This window comes from Odocoileus virginianus, unplaced genomic scaffold (genome assembly GCF_023699985.2).
Source record: "Odocoileus virginianus isolate 20LAN1187 ecotype Illinois unplaced genomic scaffold, Ovbor_1.2 Unplaced_Scaffold_16, whole genome shotgun sequence".
In the NCBI taxonomy this organism is placed as follows: Eukaryota; Metazoa; Chordata; class Mammalia; order Artiodactyla; family Cervidae; genus Odocoileus; species Odocoileus virginianus.
Window position 1 is genome coordinate 158,552 of NW_027224278.1, and position 23,153 is coordinate 181,704.

General features: G+C 41.1%; 1 protein-coding gene across 1 annotated transcript; it reads right to left on the minus strand.

The window, feature by feature from the left end:
- Positions 1-9,387: 9,387 nt before the first annotated feature.
- SPRY3 (sprouty RTK signaling antagonist 3) lies at positions 9,388-19,184 on the minus strand. Its single transcript, XM_020907525.2, has 2 exons — positions 18,800-19,184; positions 9,388-13,387 (listed from the first exon to the last, which is right to left on the minus strand). The coding sequence occupies exon 2, from the start codon at positions 13,282-13,284 to the stop codon at positions 12,418-12,420; it is 867 nt and encodes a 288-aa protein (XP_020763184.1). The 5' UTR covers positions 13,285-13,387; positions 18,800-19,184; the 3' UTR covers positions 9,388-12,417.
- Between the last annotated feature and the right edge of the window lie 3,969 nt (positions 19,185-23,153).

A 23,153-nucleotide genomic window follows, 5' to 3' on the forward strand; every position in this document is an offset into this window, starting at 1 on the left:
GACTGGTTCAAAACTGGGAAAGGAGTACAACAAGGCTGTATATTGTCACCCTGCTTATTTAACTTACATGCAGAGTACATCATGCAAAATGCCAGGCTGGATGAAGCTCAAGCTGGAATCAAGATTGCTGGGAGAAATATCAATAACCTCAGATATGCAGATGACACTACCCTAATGGCAGAAAGTGAAGGTGAAAGAGGAGAGTGAAAAAGCTGACTTAAAACTCAACATTCAAAAAATGAAGATCATGGCATCCAGTCCCATCACTTCATGGCAAATAGATGGGGAAAAAATGGAAACAGTGACAGATTTTATTTTCTTGGGCTCCAAAATCACTGTAGATGGTGACTGCAGCCATGAAATTAAAAGAAAAAAAGCTATGATGAACCTAGACAGTATATTAAAAAGCAGACACATCACTTTGCTGACAAAGATCCGTCTAGTCAAAGCTATGATTTTTCCAGTAGTCATGTGTGGATGTAAGAGTTGGACCCTAAAGAAGGCTGAGCGCTGAAGACTTGATGCTTTTGAACTGTGGTGCTGGAGAGGACTCTTGAGAGTCCCTTGCACTGCAAGGAGATCCAACCAGTCCATCCTGAAGGAGATCCCTCTGACTATTCATTGGAAGGATGGATTATGAAGCTGAAACTCCAATACTTTGGCCACCTGATGTGAAGAACTGACTCATTTAAAAAGACCCTGATGCCGGGAAAGATTGAAGGTGGGAAGAGAAGGGGGTGACAGAGGATGAGATGGTTGGATGGCATCACCAACTCAATGGACATGAGTTTGAGTAAGCTCCGGGAGTTGGTGATGGACAGGGAAGCCTGGCGTGCTGCAGTCCACGGGGTCACAAAGAGTCAGACATGACTGAGCGACTGAACTGAACTGAACTCAATAGCAAAACACCCCAATAACCCAACTAAAAATGGTAGAGAATCTGAATAGACATTTCTCAAAAGAAGACATGCTAATGGCCAAGTATATGAAAAGTTAGTTAGCATCACTAACAATCAGGGAAATACAAATCAAAACCACAGTAGAATATCAGCTCATACCTGTTAGAATGCCTAATATCAAAATCACAGAAGATACCAAGTGTTGGCAAGGATGTATGGAAATGGGAACACTTGTGTACTGTGGGAAGGAATATATTGGCAGAGCCATTATGGAAAACAGTATGGCGGTTCTTCAAAAAATTAAAAACAGAACTACCATGCGATCCAGCAATTCCACTATTGGGTATTTATCCAAAGGAGATGAAATCACTAACTCAAAACATATATAAATGATATTTAAATCCAGGAGAGTAGATGAGATCACCAAGAGAGTGTGTGTAGATGAGATGAGGACTAAGAATTGAAATCATAGGCACTCTAATATTCAGAGTTCAGGGAGATAAGGAAGAACTATTAAAGACCTTGGAGAAGGAGAGATCAATGAGGTAAGACCCCCAACCCTAACTCTTGAATTGATGGTCCATTGCCTTTTGGTTCATTCTTCTCAGTCCCCTTCTCTTGTTTCCTGAATTACCTCCCAAATAAACAAACTACATGCAAGTCCTTGCCTTAGATTCTGCTGGGATTTATTTTTTTTTGGGGGGGGAGGGGGTGGGGGAGCTAAGTTAGAGGGCATGATCAGGTAGGACAAATGTTGCTGATTGGGTAAGATGAAGACTGAGAATTTATCATTGGACTTAGGGAGGTAGAACCACTGGCCATGACATGGACAAGAGCTACTTCAATGGAAGTTCAAAAGTCTAGCTGGAGTGAGTTCAAGAGGGAATACTTCTATTTTCTCAATGATACGTGGACAAGGTCATAGGCTTAGTGGAGAAGGAAATGATAACCCACTCCAGTATTCTTGCCTGGAGAATACCATGGACAGAGAAGCCTGGTAAGCTATAGTTCATGGGGATCGCAAAGAGTCGGACATAACTGAGCAACTGAGCACACACACACACACACACACACACAGGCTAGGAGTGGAGGTATGGAAGAGGTGGAGGTATTGGAGGTATGATGAAAGAGAAGTGTGAAGTAGCCTTTTTAAAGAGTTGGAAAATAAACTGAAGGGAGAAATAAAGTTTAAATGCCTGGCAGTACTGAGGGCCCACTTGAAATTTGTGATTTTGTGTTTTTCTCCAACTACATTCATTCATCTGTTTAGGAAAAATGTGGAACAATCTGTTATATTTAGCCAAGATTCATATTTTGCTAGGCTAGGGGTGTGCTAGGGGGAGAGAGGGTCAAGGGAATTGTTGTGATGGACCGGGGAATGTAAGTTGGGCAAAAATGACTTCAGGCGGGTGATGACAAATTTAAAAATTGTGGGAGAGCTCAATTTTGGTTTTTGTGGTGCTTGAGGATACAAGAGAAGGGCCAACACTAAAATTATTCCTCTTTTCATGCAATGTTTTCTATCAAAATTAGCTAATTAGATATACTATTATGTATTATATATGTCATGTCAAGGTAAGTTCTCAGAATCTAAGAGGACACTATTAAATATTCTGAGACATAAGTATTAACTGAGACCATCCTGGGCAAATTGGGACATAATATGACTCTACTCAGGGCTTCCCTGGTAGCTCAGCTGGTAAAGAATCCGCCTACAATGCAAGAGACCCCGGTTCAATCCCTGGGTTGGGAAGATCTCCTGAAGGAGGGCACAGCAACCACTCCAGTATTCTTGCCTGGAGAATCCCCATGGACAAAGGAGCCTGGTGGGCTGCAGTCAATAGAGTCACAAAGAGTCGGACATGATTGAGGACTAAGCACAGCACAGCACATGACTCTACTCATATAGTCATTTATATACAGTAAGAAGTAGTTAGTAGTTAAGAGCACAAAGTTTTTCAGAGTCATGGCTCCTCAGTTTGAAAACAAGCACGTGCCTGACTATAAATCTTTTGGTTGAAATTCATTAGGGCTGGCTCCTCCATCCCATACTGTCATGTGGGCTATTACATTTGTCTTCTGATTCTAAATTCAGTGTTGATTCTGGACTTCAGATTATATTCTAACATTTTCTGCAGTAATTACCCCTTTTCACCTTCTCAGGTCCAATATCTCCATTATGTTTATTTGAAGTTCTGTTGAAATAGATTTCAATGTCCTTACAACCAAATGTGACCCTTCCTTTAGAACTACAGTCTGTTTACTCATTCTGTACACATGCTATTTTATGCAGCTCATCTTAGGCTCTTGTGTTAATTGTTATAAGGCAAAGTACAAGCATTTTATTGGCAATGTAGTTATTAGAAGGAGCTTTTTTGATTATATTTTCCAGGAAATTATAGACTCCTGAAACATGACCTCTAACAACTCAGTTTTTCCTTATTGAATATAGCTCATTGCCTCTTAATTACTGAAAGGTAAGCCCTGCTTGAGATAGGTCTGGATTATAAGTGCCCATTACTATACTTTTAAGCCTCTTGCTTCCTACTAATTCTATGCCTCTCTACTTACTCTCTTGAAAGAGGCATTTCAAGATGAAATAAAGATATATTTACTAATTAGATTTTTTAATTTGGCTTGCAATGTGACACATAGAAACATTTTGATCATGATTTTGTTTTTAATTTATTAGCATGGCTCAAATAAGGATAAAGGAGTGCCTTGTTAAATAATGGAGAAGAGAATGGCAACCAACTCCAGTATTCTTGCCTGGAGAATTCCATGAACAGAGGAACCTGGTGGGTTACAGTCCATGCGGTCGCAAAGAGTCGGACACGACTGAGCAACTTACACTTTTTAAATATATTTTTGCATTTTAAAATAACTTTCAAATTAACTCTTAAAAGTCATTGGCAAAAATGATGAATTAAGAATATATATTTTACTTTCAAAATAAGGAAGATATAAGAAATTCATTTTATAAGTGATACAGAATTCAATTTTTACCAAATAAACAAGTAGCCAGAAGTATGACTGCTAATAGGAGAATAGAAGTGGCCCCATCTGGAATTTCCCAGTATCTGGAATGGACAGGACAGGAATGGGTCTGGATATTCTGTTCTGGGCCTGGAGGTCAGGAAACACGTTCCTTGTGGTTATAGATCATTCTGGGGATACTACCTCCCAGAATAATATACTTCCTCAAGTCAGAAAGCCACTTCCCTCCTTTCTGACTTCTGTAGCAGTAGCTCTTCCTAGTGGGTAGCCCTCCCTCCTGGCTTTTCATGCATACTGCCTTTAAGAAAAGGTGTCCTCTGTTGGTGGGAATGCAGATTAGTACAGCCACTATGGAAAACAGTGTGGAGATTTCTTAAAAAGCTGGAAATAGAACTGCCATATGACCCAGCAATCCCACTTCTGGGCATACACACCAAGGAAACCAGATCTGAAAGAGACACATGCACCCCAATGTTCATCGCAGCACTGTTTATAATAGTCAGGACATGGAAGCAACCTAGATGCCCATCAGCAGACGAATGGATGAGGAAGCTGTGGTACATATACACCATGGAATATTACTCAGCCATTAAAAAGAATTCATTTGAATCAGTTCTAATGAGGTGGATGAAACTGGAGCCCATTATACAGAGCGAAGTAAGCCAGAAAGATAAAGACCATTACAGTATACTAACACATATATATGGACTTTAGAAAATGGTAACGACTCTCAGTCATGCCTGACTCTTTGTGACCCCATGGACTGTAGCCCGCCAGGCGTCCTCTGTCCATGGGATTCTCCAGGCAAGAACACTGGAGTGGGTTGCCATTCCCTTCTCCAGGAGATCTTCCCCACCCAGGGATCGAACCCAGGTCTCCTGCATTGCAGGCAGATTCTTTACCATCTGAGCCACCAGGGAAACTGAGAAAGCCTAGGCTAATTCAATCCTAAGGTCACATTTTAACTGACCAAGTTTAAGAAGTCCTGATGTCTCGTTGACTTTGTATTTCTTTAATCCCAATCCCAGTGAGGTAGAGAAATAAAAGAATGACCTGTGTCCTCAATTGCTGATTTATTTGTCACTGAGACCAAGTTTACTTTAAAGGTACACAAAATCTGCACAAGTGTTCAATCTTCATACATGTTATGTCGGCAGGCAGAGTACCCAAATGATTGATGGATTAAATTTTTTTTCAACTTTCATTATGTTGTTTTAGACAGCCTCACATATGTGTTGTACATAGTGAAAAAGTTGGCTTAAAACTCAGCATTCAGAAAACTAAGATCATGGCATCTGGTCCCATCACTTCATGGCAAATAGATGGGGAAACAATGGAAACAGTGACAGACTTTATTTTTGGGGGGCTCCAAAATCACTGCAGATGGTGACTGCAGCCATGAAATTAAAGGACACTTGCTTCTTGGAAGAAAAGCTATGACCAACCTAGATAGCATGTTAAAAAGCAAAGACATTACTTTGCCAACAAAGTTCTGCCTAGTCAAAGCTATGGTTTTTCCCATAGTCATGTATGGATGTGAGAGTTGGACCATAAAGAAAGCTGAGTGCCAAAGAACTGATGCTTTTGAACTGTGGTGTTGGAGAAGACTCTTGAGAGTCCCTTGGGCTGCAAGGAAATCAAACCAGTCAATCCTAAAGAAAATCAGTCCTGAATATTCATTGGAAGGATTGATGCTGAAGCTGAAACTCCAATATTTTGGCCACCTGATGCGAAGAGCTGACTCATAGGGAAAGACCCTGCTGCTGGGCAATACTGAAGGCAGGAGGAGAGGAGACGACAGAGGATGAGATGGTTGGATGGCATCACCGACTTGATGGACATGAGTTTGAGTAAGCTCCAGGAGTTGGTGATGGACAGGGAGGCCTGATGTGCTGCAGTCCATGGGGTCACAAAGAGTCAGACACGACTGAGCAACTGAACTGAACTGATAACATTCCTCTGCATTTGGGCATAACCTTGTACATTAAAATATGCTTCTTTCAAAAAAAATAAAAATAAAATATGCTTCTTCCGTGGCTCTTATGAAAAGCTCTAGGCATTAGTATCTTCATTTTGAAGTGAAAATGAAAGTTGCTCAGCCGTGTCTGACTTTTTGCGACCCCATGGACTATACAGTCTGTGGAACTGTCCAGGCCAGAATACTGCAGTGAGTAGCCTTTCCCTTCTCCAGGGGATCTTCCCAACCCAGGTATTGAACCCAGGTCTCCCGCACCACAGGCAGATTCTTTACCAACTGAGATATCAGGGAAGCCCTATCTTCATTTTACAGATGAGGAAACCGACTTTGTCCCTGTGTATTTACCAACGAGTTGTTTCCCCTCTCTGAACTTCAGTATCTGAATTTAACAAATGAGATGATTGAGCTTTCTCAACCCTGTTTGCATATTATAAACATCTAGAAGATTTTAAAAAAATCCATTCCTCAACCTCACCTCCAAAGATCTTGATTTAATTGGTTTCAGGGTACTGTAATTTCCATATCACTAAGAAGCCAATCCAAGTAAAGCCACAAATTAAGTCTGGTATTTCTCTATAAAGGAGAGAAGCACTGTCATTTAGTATAAGATTCAAATACTATGGGGACATGTCCCGGAACGGAATTTAAAAGGGTGAGAGTTTTAGTGTGCATACCCTAACTCTGAACCTCTAGGGGAGACTTCAAGGCTCTATCCATCTCTCTCTCTCTCTCTCTCTCTCTCTCTCTCTCTCACACACACACACACACACACACAATCACTCCATTGGAAGTACTGTAGTAGTTTGAAAAAAATAATACTGATTTAAGTCAAGGACAAAGAGTAGTTTAAGTATACAGCCGAGCCAAGATGTTAGTAAAATGGAGTTTGGGGGTGACAGAAATAACTGATTATAGAACTTTTTTTCTTTCACATGACTTTTTCTTAACCATTGTTTTTCTTTCTGAACCTATATATAGTATTCACACAACTTTTTTTACTCTTTTCCCTTCAATATAGCTTATGTATTAACATGGGCCTGGAAACTTCTCCTTATTGGAGGCCTTAACCCCCATTGGAAGGGGACTCTTTAAAAATTTTAGAGTAAAATTAACCCAACTAATCTTTGATATTACAAAAATTAGCGTTCCTTTTGTTTTTAGAGTTTCTTTTTGTCATCAGAATGGTGGTACTTTGAAGGCTAAAGTGTGGACCTAGGAGAATAAGGCCAAGGGAGTTCTTTAGTCCCCCTTAGTTGATGCCTTAGGATGCACGTATGGCTCATCTCATCTTATCACAACAGAACATAAGTGACTTGAGCTTAAAGCCCTGTATTAATAAATCTGTGGTGTTCACCTGAAGGATTATCTCTGGTTTCTTTCCTTAGTGACCTGCAACAGCAGTGTTTGTCGGTTCCTCAAGGACTTGGGGATTTCCTAATCCTTGTTATCTGTGACTTTTATTATCAGAAACATGACCATTATCTAATACAGTCGAAAGGATTACCTTAATAGTTGGACAATAACAACTTGTGTGTCACAATTACCGTCTTTTTTTCCAGGGGACTGGTGAGCAAATACATGTGGAAACAACATATATAACTTTGAAATGACAGCAATGTCCCCAAACAGTGAGCAGTGTCGCTCACAAGAAGTCTTTCCTTGAAAGCTATGTGTCTAGCTCATTCTGGCCTTTGAAAGCAGTAACACTGGTTTAAGGATCAAGATAAGGATATGGGCCTGGATTGTTACTCCTCATTTCCATGCAGAAAGAAGCCCTTAGAAGCTAGTTAGAGAATTTTAGGTTTAGGAATGCAAATTTAATGTTTCTCAGCACAATAAAGCCTTACGTGCTTTAAAGATTATAGGTTATCTCCAACTCATTTTCAATGAGTGTGATTAAAGATGTAAGGGAAAAGCAGCAGCCTAGTGTACCAGTTTAAGTTCATATGTCTCCCTTTATACACACACTTCCATTGCTATAGTGGAGCCACAATGCTCCCCCATTGCTGCTAAGGCTGAAAATGCCAAAATTCATGCTTGGGCACCCACACATGCTTTACCCTAAAGCACAGGGAAGTTAGTATTCCACAGGGAAGGTATTTGACTAATAAGATGGGAGATAGGAGGTGAATTCTTATCTCTTCCTCACCCAGATGGGCTGAGATACAGTATGGCCTATCATAAGAGGTTGAGAAATTAGCTTGTCATGAAACAGATTGCTCTCCTTTCCTCCTGACCTCTTTTTCCTTACTTCTACTTCCTTGGGATTTCACGTAAGCTTTTGCTTCAAACTCTATTTTCTAAGAAACTCAGACCAGGGCACCCAGAAATTAGGAAGTCTGGAATTAAGTCATAATTTCACCCAAATTTATAACCATGTGACTTTATGCAGGTTACTTTCTTTCTTTTTGCATCTTCTCTTCTAGCTATAAAATGCTGATATTGGAGTAGAACTTCTTTAAGGGTCTTTCCAACTCTGAAATAATGCCAAGGTACATAATGTCTGTGTGAAGCAGGTGATGTGAAAAGGTGGTATACTGACCAATGGACATCAGTGGATTACTTACATGTGAATCAGGAGAATGCATTCAATATATTCAGTGAGCTTGAATGTTAACAGCTCCAACCAATCTCAAGTTCCAAACATAGATTTAGTTCTACTTTCTGCAGAAAGGAATTGAATTAATTTCCTGGGTCTTTAAAGAGAAGGCCAAATAAACTTTTACCCTCTTGAGCAAAGTAAAAATACTTCCCTACTGGCTCCATATCATAAGCTTATTGAGAAATGGTAACTGGCTGCAAACCAAAGATGTTTTCAAAGATGGAAGTGGAGATCTGTAATGGCTCCATCTTGGGAAGCAAAATAGCTAATATTTTGCTGTAACTATTAGTCTGTAACTATTGTTTCACTCCTAACATAGGAGCATGTGTGTTTCAACTCTTAGGGTACAGGTGGGCTGAAGTTAGGGAAAGAACCATTCACCATTTGAGGTTTATTATACCACAAAGGTTTATACTATGCTCCAAACTTCTATACCTGCCTCTGGAGCATTGACTGTGGAGTCAGACAGCCTAGGTTCACATCTTAGTTTCAGCATTTACAAGCTTTGTTACCTTTGGCAAGTCATTTAACCCCTCTGTACTTCAGTTTCTCATTTGTAAAATAACAGTAATAATACTACATACATTGTAGAGTTGTCTTGAGGATTAAATGAGCTAAATAGGCAATGTGCTTGAAATAGTGCTTAGCACAGAGTAAGCACTATGCAAGTGTTCACTATATTTATTAGAGCTATTGTGATGATGAAAGATGGGCTAGAACCAAAAAAAAAAGGCTCTTGGCTAAAGCCATGTGAAATGTATCAAGGGACCAATATGTGGAAAGCAGTAGATTTAGGGGATAATAGATGATTTAACTGCAAAAAAATGCTAAGCAGGAAACACCCTCTAAATATTCCTGTTTATACAGTACATGACACAAAGTATAAAAATAATGAAAACAGAGCCTCTCTGTAGGATTTAGAGTTCTTTCATATATATTTTAAATATACATGTGCAATACATTAAAATATATAGAGATGTGTGAATATATATTTACATATGTATATGTATATATATATATATACATATATATGTGTATATATATGTATATATATATATCTCCGAAGGGCTACATATGCACACTCACTCACATGTCTGTGTGCATACCCCAACAGGACCCATCTATACGTAAACCAGATGCAGTCCATATCAGGCCAACTTGGACGCAAATGAAAGCCCTAATTCAGCAGACTGCAGATTGCAACTACATTTGAGTAATCCTCCAGTTCCTTCTACCAAGTGTAAGGCCATTTAGAAATACACTGAGAAGAGCGCCTCTGGGTATATGGCAGAGCCCAGGGCCCCTCTGGCAGTGCATAATTTGCCTGAGTAAGGACTGCAGGATTGAGATATCAAGGAGCTAGCTATCAAGGAGGAGGGACTTGTGTTATGTTGGGCCCTGAAACTAATAAGCAAACATCAATAGAATAACTTTAGCTCCAAGAACAAAGCACTAGTGTCATAGAATCCTTATATATCTCAGCTTTAAGCAAATTTCAGGCAGAAGCAAAGAGAAGTGTGTGTTGCTATTCATCAACATCCAGTGTGACCCAGAGAACTGGGCCCAGCTTCTGGGGGTGGATAAGTTCAAAGGCCAATCGGGCAGACTTGGAAGATAAAAAGAAGTTACTTAAAATGGAAGGACTTGAAAGCAACATAAGAGGTTACAGGTATTGGTTTGGGTTTATAAATGTTTCAAGAAGCCAAACCTTGTATATGGCACCATTGCAGCAATATCATTAACATTATTAATAATCATCAATAACATATTTATATATACAAAAATAGAGCAAAGCAATTCTATAAGAGGAGGTGAAAGTGAAGGTGAGGGTCTCTGCAGCTCAAATGTCAGTACACTTCAGGAAGATTCAGAACCAACAAAGACTGAGTGGCACGCATTTCTACAGTATACAGCCAAGAAGGGGACATCAAAGAGTTCCCTTTTCCTTCCCCCTGTGTAGGACTATACATTTCTCCCCACCTTTCCACGCTGTAATACATATCCATGCACACTTTAAAAGAGATGATGATATAGAGAGTCTGGAAGTCTTAAACTAAGTTGGAGCACCTTGGTTTCAAGCAAGTGCCCTTCATCTTTGAATTCCTTAGTGAATTTTGGATTCACTAACAGAGGGAAACTGTTATCTAATTCTTGTCTTTTAACAGCAGTCCTTAGGAGCCTGCCATCACCACTGCAGCCTTTTCCCATTGAAGGCGAATCACAGCACAGGCTCTTAGTTGTTTTTTTTTTTTTACAGAAGTCAGTTCTCTGCATTATACATCTTTCATCTCGGTTTTCCACTGTTGCTGAAATTTAGGTTCTCAGGCAGCTGCCATTGCAGACAAAGCCAACAGCAAACACAGTGTGTGCAGCAAAGGTTAGGTGCAATGGTGAAGATACAGCTTAGTTAGGGCTTCCTTAAGCTTTCTTTTCCACACTTGAGCTTCTATAAGATGACAGAGCCAAAGGTGATGTCCACTGGGGGAAGCCTTGACACTTGAAAGGGAGTTAGCTACCCACTATGCCCCGCATAAAGACCACCACCCTAGGTTGGCATGATTCCTGAAGATTGAATGGGTATGGTTTTCTGTCATTGTTAACAGAGTCTTAGGATAAATTTTCCATGACTTAATGTGGTGCAGTGTAGAGAATATTGAACCAGGAGCCAGAAGGCCTGTATTCCAGGCCCAACTCTATGAACTCTGTGTGTGACCTCGGGCAAATCTCTTACTATTTCTGGGCCTCAGTTTTTCCATCTGTAAAATAAGGGCATTGAACTAGATTAACAGTTAAGATTCCTCCCAGCTCTAAAGTTTTATGACTTTTTATGTCCCATATTAAGGCCTGAGCCATGCAGTCTCAGGGCAGTTAGCTTCTAAGAGAGAACAGACCTCTGTAATATCCTTTGCTTTGTTCATTTAGCTATAAAGCACGTCTGCCTTTGGCACTTGGGTCAGACATACAAAGTTATGAGCATCCTGGTTTACTATCCTACTCAGCATGCTAGTGGAATCTGTCAGTACTCTAAGGTGATTATTGGGAAAGGGAGTAAAACTTGAACTCATTAAACCTGGAAATAGAAGTTAAGTTTGCCTCATATGCTCATAAACTGGTGAGTGTGGTTATGAGTGCACACACACTATTGCTAGTGATCAGTTCATTACAGTAATCAATTTCACTTAATAAAAATTAGTAAATAGTATAACAGCAAAGTTTGGCGTCAAAGGAAACACCAATGGAAAAAACAGCACTTCTTGATGTGTTAGAGAAACGGGCAGGAGGAGACATAAATCTGATGGAACACAATAGAAATACCTGCAGGGAAAGGATTAGTCAGAGAGAGAAGGGAGGAAGGAGAAGGTAGGGAGAGAGAGAAAAACAGAGAGAGAGAGGAAACTTCAAAGAAGGAGTACAAAACAGAGTTAACACAAGCGGAGGAAATGAGAGAGAAAAGACAAACAAGAGGGGCAGTAAACAGGGAGAAGGGGTCAGATTCCCTGGAATATTGAACACTGTTCCACATGGACCTGTGAAAACCATCTAACAGGAAAGCTTCCAAAGGCACTGTGGAAAGCAGAGTGATGCTCAGAGCCTGCATCGAGAGGTATCTTGTTGGGGAGCCCCTAAACCTCCAGGTTGCTGGCCCTGTCAGCCCTCAGTGTCCAAATCTCATGCTTCTACATCACCTGAATTGGCCATGACAGCCATAAAGGCTGAGATGGTAGGGTATAAAAAGATTGAAGTGGAGCGGGATAGATACTGTGAGAAAGAACAAGGCGTCCTGCGCCAGGATGTCCTTGACCATTCCCCTGACACTGCAGGAACGAAACTGGTGAGCCCTAATTTTGGCTACTTTCCTCCTCCTCCCCTTCTTCAAAGATGAGGCCTATGCTTTACTGATGGGGGCTAGGAGAAAGCTCCGGATCCCTTTGGTAGGAAGGTCATACAGACTTTTCCTGGGCCTTGGGGAAGGGTGCACTACCAGAAGAGATTTTTCTGCACACAGTGTTGGTGTGCCTCTTACAACGGCAGCCTGGTCGCCTGAGACTATCATAGCCCCGCTGGCACAGATGGAGGCATCCACGGGTAGGCAGGTAGCAGCACAGGCAGGGTAAGAAGAGGGAGATGAGGCTCATGGCTGCCCAGCGGACGAGGCAAGAGCCAGGCCCGCAGGAGCAGGGCTCATCGGCGCAGTTGTCTTCATCGTCAGTGGAACAGTGGTAGAAGAGGCCCTTAACACAGCAGAGACAAGTGCCATAATCTAAGAGGCTCTCAGCAGAGCAAAGGCAACGCTGGTTGCATAGCCAGCAAGCGGGGAGAGGGCGAGCTGCTGTACAGAGGACACACTTGCAGCGCCCACACTCCTCACAGATGAAGAGGTGCTCACTGGGGTGCATGGCAGATTGCTCAGCTTCTCCCTTCAGAGCACCATCAGCCTTTGGGTGGGCTCCTGTTCCAGGCTGGGTTCGGATGATGGACTGGCCTGAAGGTGAGGGCGTAATGCTGGCCAGGAGCCTTTGATCAGAGGCAGTGGTACTATGGGACATTGAGCTGGCAATGCTAGACTGGCTCAAATGCTGAGGCAAGGGCTGCAACTGATGGCACTGGCTGAGACTGCGGGGCAGAGCAGTGGGCATGGTAGCCAGGGACCAATCAGATTTGTGGGTTTGCACAATAAGGGAAGGGCTGGAGAGGGCCTGTTTACAGGGAACTGGAGGACGGTCCACATAATCATTGCTAGCATGAGTAGAGCGCAGCTGTTCAATAGGCAGAATTTGTTGGAAATCATCTGTCACTGCAGCATCCATTTTGCCTCGATTCTTGAGTTCTGAGTGGTTTTGGGTCAGGGTGGCACTTATGGTGATAAAGAGCCCTTGTAGTTACGTGGGTCTTAGGGCACATCAGAAAATCCTAGGAGAGAAAGAATAAAAACAATAAATAAAAACACACAGGCATGAGTACCTTGCAGGAAACCAACAAAGCTCAGGCCCCTATCCCCAGCACTACCTTAAATCACTTTAGTCTTCATGATTCTGTAATTGACCTCATCTATTTTTTACAGGCATGTCTGGTCTTCTCATCCAGACTATAAAGCACATTGGGAGCAAAGATCTGATTGTGGATTCCTTTTGTATTTCATCATATGACTAGGGTCATAGGAGCAGTTAGCTCATTCAGATGTTTCCTAACTGGTAAATCTAGGCCTTGAGCATCAAAATTCTAATAAAGCTATCAAATGCAAAGGTCACATTTTGAGATTTTACAGAAAAACGCAAATGGATTTTTTGGCCAACCCAATATATATATACATCAAAGCTTTCTTTTCAGTGAAATTTATAAGCATAAATAAACAAATGATAAAGGACACTGTTTGACGCAATGAATACAGGCAAACAAGCAAGATGCAATAACATTAATAGCAGAGATATGGCAAAGACACAGAGGGCAGAAATTAGACTATCTATAGAATAGCAGGGAAAAGGTCTTCCTAAGAATATAAAAAAATCCAAGACTAATCATCTTGCAGTTCTCCTCACTTCATAAGCTGCTTTAATTTATTGAGGAGGTAATTCTTTCAAATGGCGGCATGACTCCAGAATCAAACTTTTGTACACACAGGAGTAACCCTGGTAATGGGGAACCTTAAAAGAAGAGATCTGAATTAATTCAAATATCACCTGTAATTATACTTATTATGACCCTAAGTCAAGTCTATACTGATGGGATTTATTAGGTAGAATCTGCTTGGACTGCTTTTCTCTATCTTTATCTTATATAATAAACTGGCTTTCCTAAAGAACAGCAATGCTTTTATACAAAATTTAACCTAAGCTGAATATCTGGAAAATATATTCTCTCCTGATTCGATCGAGCCTCGTACTGATAATGATGATCACGAGGAAAATACTGTTCCAACAGTAGATTATTGTTTTGCACCATCTGGAAGACTGAACACCCTAAAAAGGAAACCTAAACAAAAATCTAAGACTCATCTTGGAGGCATTAGGACCTAGGAAACACTAGCATGAATAAAGTATATATTTGAAATCCATCAGATTTCAGGCCTCCTCAAAATAGATCGATTACTCACACTACTGTATGGGATGGAAAGCTTGAATGAGTAATAGAAAGGAACAAGTGACAGAGGATAGTGCTTGATTAGGTTTCCATAAGCAAGCAAGCATGACACTGAAATATGCCCAACGCTCAATGGCAAGGGAAAAAAAAGATGTAGTTCATATAGGACTCAGTGGCTAATAATACAATTGGACTCATTGCCTTTTGAGGTTATATCCCAAAACAAACCTATTTAGTTGAATTTTCATCTGTTCATTTTTTAGAAAGAAGATTTAGTTTGGTTAAAAATAACTTTTCTGCCACATCACATCAAAAAACCAGTCTGACTATAATTTCACTTTTTAGCTGCTTGTTTCAGTGTTACTCAATGCAGCACAAGAAAATGCAGATAAACATTATGGAGATTCTAAGACTCAAACATGCAACCTTTGTCAAATCACTTACTTCTTCTGGGCCTCAGTTCCACTATCTATATAATTATAGGGGTGGCCTAGGTGATTTTGAAGGACTCTGACCCACTATGGTCTGTAATTATTTAACTATACAATTTGACAAAAGAATTCTCTTCATACCTTCTAAATCTTCAGCCCTTGAGGGTAAACTGGGCAACATGCCCTTGTTTACCCGGGCATTCAAAAGCAAAATGGGTTGGACTCACAGCCCCCCTGAAGTCTTACACCTCTACCTTTGCTGTACCTTTGTTAAGACTCACAGTTCCAGCATTAGAAAGGAACAGATAGTTTTCATTTGAACACCCAAATAAACAAAGACACACTGTTCAGCCAGTTTGCAGGGTGTGTGGATGTAAGTGTCTAGGGTTGGGAAGAGTCTTTTGACAACTATATAAGAAATAAATGTATTCCCTATTGATGAGATAAATAATGCGTGGGGCCCTTCAAGCCCTTTACACTGTATAAAAACAATACATACGCTGGATGCATTTTAGACTCACTGATTTCCCAAAGGAAACTAGATTTGAACATACTGGAAATTCCAAGGATCAATAACTCAAAGGAAAGCATTCAAGGTCTTAACATTACAGGAGATAATCATATGGGATTCCAAGGATGTTACTAGATATCTCAGAGATTTGCCCAGAAGGTTGAAAGGTAAGCTTGGAGGAATTTAGGTCATAATAGAAATGACTCAGAACCATGAGGGGATTCTATCTTGGCAGCAAAAGGGTATACGGTGTTTAGGTTAAGAGAGTATATTTGGATATTGGTTAGACTGCTGCGAGACTGGAGAGTTCAGATACTTGGTTGGGTGATTAAAGGAAGCTTTGGGCATCAGTCTGGGATGATGAACTACTACTGTCTTGCTTCCAGATCAGGGGATTGATGAGATGAATTTGGAAGGTTTCTTCCTGCTCTATAAAATCTTTCTGAGAATGAAGAGTGGAAGATCTGCAATATGGTGGGCAGTAGGACCTGGGCAAAATCAGGGTATTGAGGAGGATAAACCAGTATTGAATGACAATAAATTGTTTGCCATTCCGGATGTGCTGAATCCGATCTGGCTAACAGGATGAACTGAAATAGATACTGGAGGGGAAGGTAAGTGGGGGCGGGATGGGGTGGAGAAACAAATAGACAGGAGGTCTGTGCAGCCCACAGATTAGATGAAAAACTACTACTACTGCCTGCATGTTTAGGATTCAGAAACCCACTCATTAAAGGGCCATTCATTGTGAGCAGCAACAGTGAAGCAACGGACTGTGCTGCGGGTCAATTCCATATTCTATGAAGTGAGAGAGAGAATATACATATCACATATTATTAACTAGGAGCCAAGGTGATTACAAGTCTTGGCTGCACATGGATGGGATCTAGTGATTTCTGTCACGTAGTGCCTCTGCAGTAATGAATGATGCATTGTAAACCCACTCCCATCTCGGTCCCTCTGGCCAGGTGCTCATAGCTTTCTCAACAGTGTTTCTGTAGCCCTGAAATTTGCTATGTTCAACCTAAACAGAAATGTCTTTTCTTATGCGAACTTGGGGACTCAAAAGCTAAATCCATTCAAGAAATGCTGTTTGTTAATGAAAGAAAAAATGTCTTTTCTCCCTGGAACCGAACAGCTGCCATGTTGAGACTTAAGTTGCAAACTTTCCTAGCTAAAGCCCTTCTATGCTAACCCTCTTAAGAGGCTTTTGATTTGGGTGATAAATCCTTTCTGATATGGTATGACTCAAGCTTGATTTCAAGGAAGAAGGGAGAAGAGAAGGCTGGCTCCTGTTTTCTCCTGTTCCTATGGGTTCAATGCTGTTTTGTACCTTGCTGTGTAACGGCTCTGGGGTGTGTTGCTTTTTTTTTTTTTTTTCCTGTGCTCTGCTGTTATATACACTCGTTCTCAGAATAACCAAAAGCAAACATAAGGGGGATTTCTGCTATGGCTTTCTGTGTTTTCTTAGTTCTACTGTTCCAAAGTCTGCTCTCTCAAAATCCCTCTCTGTGCAAAAGCATTTGCATCTCTATCAAAGCACTCCCCCCTGACAAATACCAAGTTGTATATAGTTTACATTACTAACCTCTCAGCCACTGAGTGGGCCTCCCTCCTACCACATACATCTTGTTGGAGCTGCCAGGTTCTCACCACATTTAACTCTTAACTTGTCACTTTGCTACCCTAGTCCTATTCATTACCTTCACAGTTTCATTAAGACACACAGCAGTTTATTTCCAACCAGAGAGTCTTGCAGTTGTAAGAGCTTGCCTTTTTAAAGATAGGGGCATTTTAATGATGAACCATGCAAAGAAAACTTGTAATATCAAGTGAATTCACAGACTTCTAATCCTGAAGAAAATGCTAGTTGTTCATTTAAGAAGTAGGAATCTTTCTTTAAACCCCAAATTCTTTTATAAAAGACAGGAAACTGAGTTCTGGGTGACTGTGGGCAAGTGACTTCTGTTCCAGGCCTGTTTCTTCATCTGTAAAATGAGGGAGGGGGGCGGTATTAAAGGAAGGTTTGAAAAGTCCTTTGTTGTCCCTACGCTCTAAATTTTTATGCTGGGTTTGCTGGTTGTATTCCTCTGCCTCAGAAGTCTTTCATGAAGAATTAGTGTCCTTTCCCTCAGGTTCTTTACTTCCCCACTAACTCAGCTTCTTAACTCTGACTCCAAGTCACCCAGATCACTCACTAACTAGATTGTTTCTCAGCTAGAGAGACATAAAACAGAAAACAAGCAAAAGGCCAAAATGGATAGAATTGTACAACAAAGTCTTAGACATTTTTATTTAGAAGTTTAGGGAACAGGATTAATACTTCTTTAGGGATAAAAAGCTAGCCTGTGCCTTATCTGTATGTATGTATGCAGCTGACTTGTTGGGAACATGATTTAATACCTGGTATAGCCAAATTATGTTACAGTGAGGCTCTAATGCACCCAGAAAAGCAACAATAGTTTGCATTTCAAAATAGATTTTCCGTTTAAGAGTTCAAGGTCTGTTTTCCATTCATCGAACATGGGTTTGCAGCATACAGAGGGCAGTGGCAATGATCATTAGACAAATGGAAAGGAGTATGCACCACGGCCCTAGGTCCTATCAAACGTCTATTGGCTAACCAGACATGCTGACAGGTTCTCACTGTGGACAGAATTTCCATATGCCACACAGAGACATGTGCACACACACCCCGGCCTGGATCCAAAGATTTCTAAATCATTGCTCTGACTCAATGTAAGTAGGGGGTTATGCCGTGTCAGCTTGCGCCATTTCTACCCAGAGCAAGGTGATGTGATGAAATCTGAGCGATGCACAGCCCAGACTTGTGAGCCAATCGGAGACTAGCCCTGCACTGACAGGATGCCCGCTGGGCAGCCAGACTGGCCTCAGCACGGGTTCCCCCTACGTTCTCAGCTTGGGTGGTTAGGCTGCGCTACCCAGGGCTTAGGCAAGCCCCACAATTCATCTTAAGGTCAACAGCCTAGAAATTCCATTGACATCGGGCTGCAGGAAGAGTGATTTCGAAGTTCCCTTTCGATTTAGCCATGTCCAACATGGATAGTTTTCTGCAAGGGGCTGTTTCATTGAAATCTCAGTTGAACGGTTTTCATTTTATTTCACCCATGCGCTTGAGCTTGTGTGCGTGCACAGACATGCTCTCTCTCTCTCTCTCTCTCTCTCACACACACACACACACATACACAGACACACACACACACGCACAATGACGGGAATGAATGGCAATCTGTGCATTGCATAGAAAGGATTCTGAGGTCTTGAGCTCATCGCTCAGCTTACCTTGAAGCAAGGGCTGAGCCATGCTGAGAGAAGCCGAACTCATGGTCCATCTGACTCAAAGGACCTCTTCTTCTCCCGAGTCTTTAGGTTTCTCCACCTCTCTTCGGAAAGTCTGAATGAAAACTCCTTCCCTGGCAGTGGAGCCAGAAACAGAGATAGTTCTGTCTCGGGCTTTCTGACACAGCACAGAAAAGGGAAAGGGAGGAAAGGAAAAAAGAGAGAGAGAGACGGTGGCGCTGAGGAGCAGAGTCGGACTTGTAGTAGCAGATACTTTGTGTAGATTTTCTATGCAGATCTCAATCCTGATGCACGTATTCCCCAAAGAAAGCTCAGCAGGGTAAGTTGTTCACCTCCTCCTCTTTCTCCTCCTCCTATTTCTCCTCCCCGTCCTCCCCCGCCTCTTTCTCCTCCCCCTTCTCCTCCTCCTCCTCCTTTTTTTCCCCTCCTCCAGCCTTTTCCTTCCCCTTCTCTTCCACTCCCCCGCCCCTCCCCCCTTTCCTCCTCCCTCCTCCCTCCTCCCCCTCCTCCTCCTCCTCCCCTGATGCCTCCGCCTCGGTCTCCCTTCCCATCTGACAGCTGAACCGAAGCCGCAGTAACTGCGGTGGGAGACCCGGGGTCTCTCAACCGAGCCCGAGATAAAGCTAGGGTCCGATGACTTGTGTAGCTTCGGGCGCGTGGGTAGAGCGTCTGCAGAGAGCGGAGCTGCGGGGTGATTGGAGGCGGGAGGAAGGGGGGATGAGATCGCAGTGTGTGTGTGCAGCTTGCTCGGCGAGCCCGCTGTTTTGTGAATGTAGACATTTTCTCGAGGTCTTGTGAATGGGTTATACGGGAGGATGGGAGGGGAGAGATTTAATGCTCCTTGTTAGAGCCTCTCTCTCCGCGCCCCCCACCCACTCCCCAGCCTTCCCCCCCATTTGCTTTCCCGGAGCTATAGCTCTTAATGCTTGCCTAAGTGGCGTCATCCCAGCTGAAATTGAATCGACCCATTAGAACTCCCCATAGGAATTTCTGTATCCGGTCCCTGGGTAATGACTGAAACAGGATTTAAAGGCGAGTGGGGGTGGGGCGGAGAGGAACAATTTTAAGGAGTCCTCATTTAATATCTTTGCCAATTGCGGTCCTATCGAACCTTTCAGCCCTGATTGAATGATCACAGCTTCAGCTGACCAGAGACCGCGCTTCCCCTTTGTTTCAGGGTCTCTCCCACCTCTTTTGCACATTCGTTCCCATTTTTTGAGCCCTAATAATGATTATCCATCCATCATCCATTGAGGAACCATTCCTTTCCCTTTCTGGGTTGAGTATGTTATATATCCAGCAAATATTTGTCAGTGCCATCTTTTGTGCTTGGTATTGTGGATTCAATAAGGAAGACCAAATTCCTGCCTTCAGGGGGCCTCCTTGGGACTGCCAGGCTCCAGAAAATAATGAAGCTTTGGCCATTTTCTCTTCAAGTGAAGGACAAAGCTTTCTGGAAATGATCCTCAGTGCATATTTAATTCAATAGGAAAATGTCTTCCTCCTGGGCATGCAGACAGAAGCACTTGAATGAAAACAAGCCTCACATTTAAAATAGATCTGATTTCAAGTCCTGCTTCAATGGACAAGTAGCAGGAGCTTGACCATCGACATTCTTAGGATACTTTGGTTACCCCATCTATAAAATTGAGATGGTAAATGGCCACAGTTCAGAGTAAAACAAACTGTGAGTTAGGAAACTCAAATTCTTAATCTTACTCTAACTCCTTGTGTGACCTTTGCAATTTACTTTCCCCTCTAGTGCCTCAATCTCTACATTTACATGAGGGTATCTGATTGGGCAATTGCTAAAGTCCCTTTTAAGCTCTGACATTATTTACACCCTCTCAGGAAGGTTAAGAAAACAAAAGAAATCGTGTGGTTCTGCATGTGCACGTAGCAGTGTCAAAGGTTCTCCAAACTGTTCCGTTCATGTGTATGTATGTGTGTGTGTGCACGCATACATACATATATATGCATTTGTGTGTGTGTATGTATAAAAATAGATACACACATTTCTAACCAAATCCACATCTCTACCCAATCAGAAATTCCAGTGAAGACACTTTCCTGTGTAGATTCTTCTCTTTTGTAGTTCAACCCTCTTCCTTACTTTTAACATTGACCTAAGCTTATCAAGATCACAAAAACCATTAAACTAATAAATATGTAGATTCATCAGCAGAAAAGGATAGATTTCCTGATATGTTCATTCATCCATTTACTCAACAGTTATTTACTGCATGTCAGCTACGTGCAATAGCTGTACTAACTAGATTCAGGTCGAACGGATCAGAGTTCACATTTTTGCTCCTCAATTTGTGAGCTATCTGACTTTGGGAAAATCAATTCACCTCTCTGGATCCTGTTTCTTCATCTTTAAAATGGAGTTAACAGTATTTCCTACTTCACAAGATCGTGTTGTTTCCTATAGATTAAACAGAGTCTTGCATTTAAAAGTTTTGTCACATGTCTGGCATAGCTAAGTGTTCAAAGAGCAGTAGATATGAGTATTTAGAACTTGTTCTCACTAATGTAGCCTTAGGATAGGCAAGAGATGATTTTAATTTGAAGCCTTTTTTTAAGTCCAGCTTTAAAGTTGAACAGATATGTGCCAAATATATCTTCCTTGAATGTGGCTTATTGTCACACTCTATGCCTTTGTTCAAAAACTTATTTCTAATTCCTAGAGCATTAAGTCTAAGTTACTTTGCCTGTCAATCAAGTTATCCCCCAACTATATACATTCCACTTCTCTCCTTAACATATCTTAACATAAAACAAGTTGAATGTTTCACTCTTTTCAGATATCAATTAACATGGCTATCTCTAGTCCAGCTTTTCATATGTATCCTCCACATGAATTATATATATTCATTTTCTACCTTCAGGTCTTAATTCCTCTGTGACTCCTTCTCTGACTAGTAAAGCTCCTTTGTGCTCTAAAGCCCTATGGTAGTTTTTACTGATATCCTAATTTATTTTTACATTTGTAACTTCTACATCACTTCTAACTATGTCCTGTCCTCATTATTCAGTACACTCTGTTAGATATACTCTTCCTTCTTTCAAAAAATTTTTGAATGAACTCTCATATCACAAATAATCTGAACAACTAGTTGCTATAAAGTGTGAAAAGATGTCATTAATTCACTATAAAACTATAATTGGAGATGTCTAAAACATAGCAATAAGGACAATATTTGGAGGGGTGAGTGCTTTTTCTGGTGTATATTAAGGTTAGTTATTTATTTTTTGAAAATCACTTCCTTTTAGAATAGATGAGTTGACCTGTGCTGAGATAGTATCTCCAAATTCCATTGGAACCGAATTAAGGTCAGTAAGGTGTCTATAACAAGGAAAAAAAGGCCTGAGATTGGGAAACAGCAGACCTGTGTTCGCTTCTAGGCCCAACACTGTCACTAACTAGCTGTATGGTCTTGGACAACTCAATGAATCTGTCAAAACATATTTCCTGAAAAGCACAGTATTAACAAAAGAGCTAAGAATGTATATTTTCTGAAATACCCTGAATCTAACAAGTTTGTAAAATAAGATGTCAGGTATCACATAGTGAATCTTGTAATGCTTCAACATTGATTTATATAAAAAATTATACTGTCCTGATATCAAAAATAATGAAACTACAAGTAATTTAGAAATATAAGAGCCTAAAGCACAAATAAAAATATTCATGTTTGTTTCCAAAAGTCATTTATTCATTAAGTAAGCACTAATTGTGTGAACAATGTGCCAGGCCCTGGGGTGGGGATGTATCAGTGAAGAAAAATATGATAAACATTTTGTTTACATTAAAATAAATTACTTTCTAGAATGAGAGACAAGACATTATAATTAAGGGTGATAAAGAAGAGGACAGATACCTAACTGGCCTTTTGGGGAGAGAGGTGATTAAGCAAGGACTTTTCTAAAGTGAATAACTTCTAGGCTAAGGTCTACAGGATATGTGTTAAGGAGGCATTTCAGGAGGAGTGAACAAAATAGTCAAAGGCAACAGAATATATAACCACACAGAATATTCAGGAATGCTTAGAGCAAAAGTCCTTGAAGTGATTTGCAGATGAGAGGGTTCTGTGGTGTAGCGATTAAGAGTCTAAGTTCCGGAGTGGGTTGACCTAAATCAAATCTCTGGTCTGCAACTCTCCAGTTGTGTAACCTTGAACAAGTTACTTAATAACTTTGGGCCTTGGTTTCTCATTTGTAAAATTAGTACAATTTATACATATACCTCATAGGGTTGTTGTGAGAATTAAATGGATTAAAACATGTAAAATGCTTAGAACAGTGTCTGGCACAGAGTAAACATCTCTCCCAA

What these genes read in the sequence shown, in the direction of transcription:
- SPRY3 (XM_020907525.2), bottom strand. Translation starts at nt 13,284, where the DNA reads ATGGATGCTGCAGTGACAGATGATTTCCAACAAATTCTGCCTATTGAA.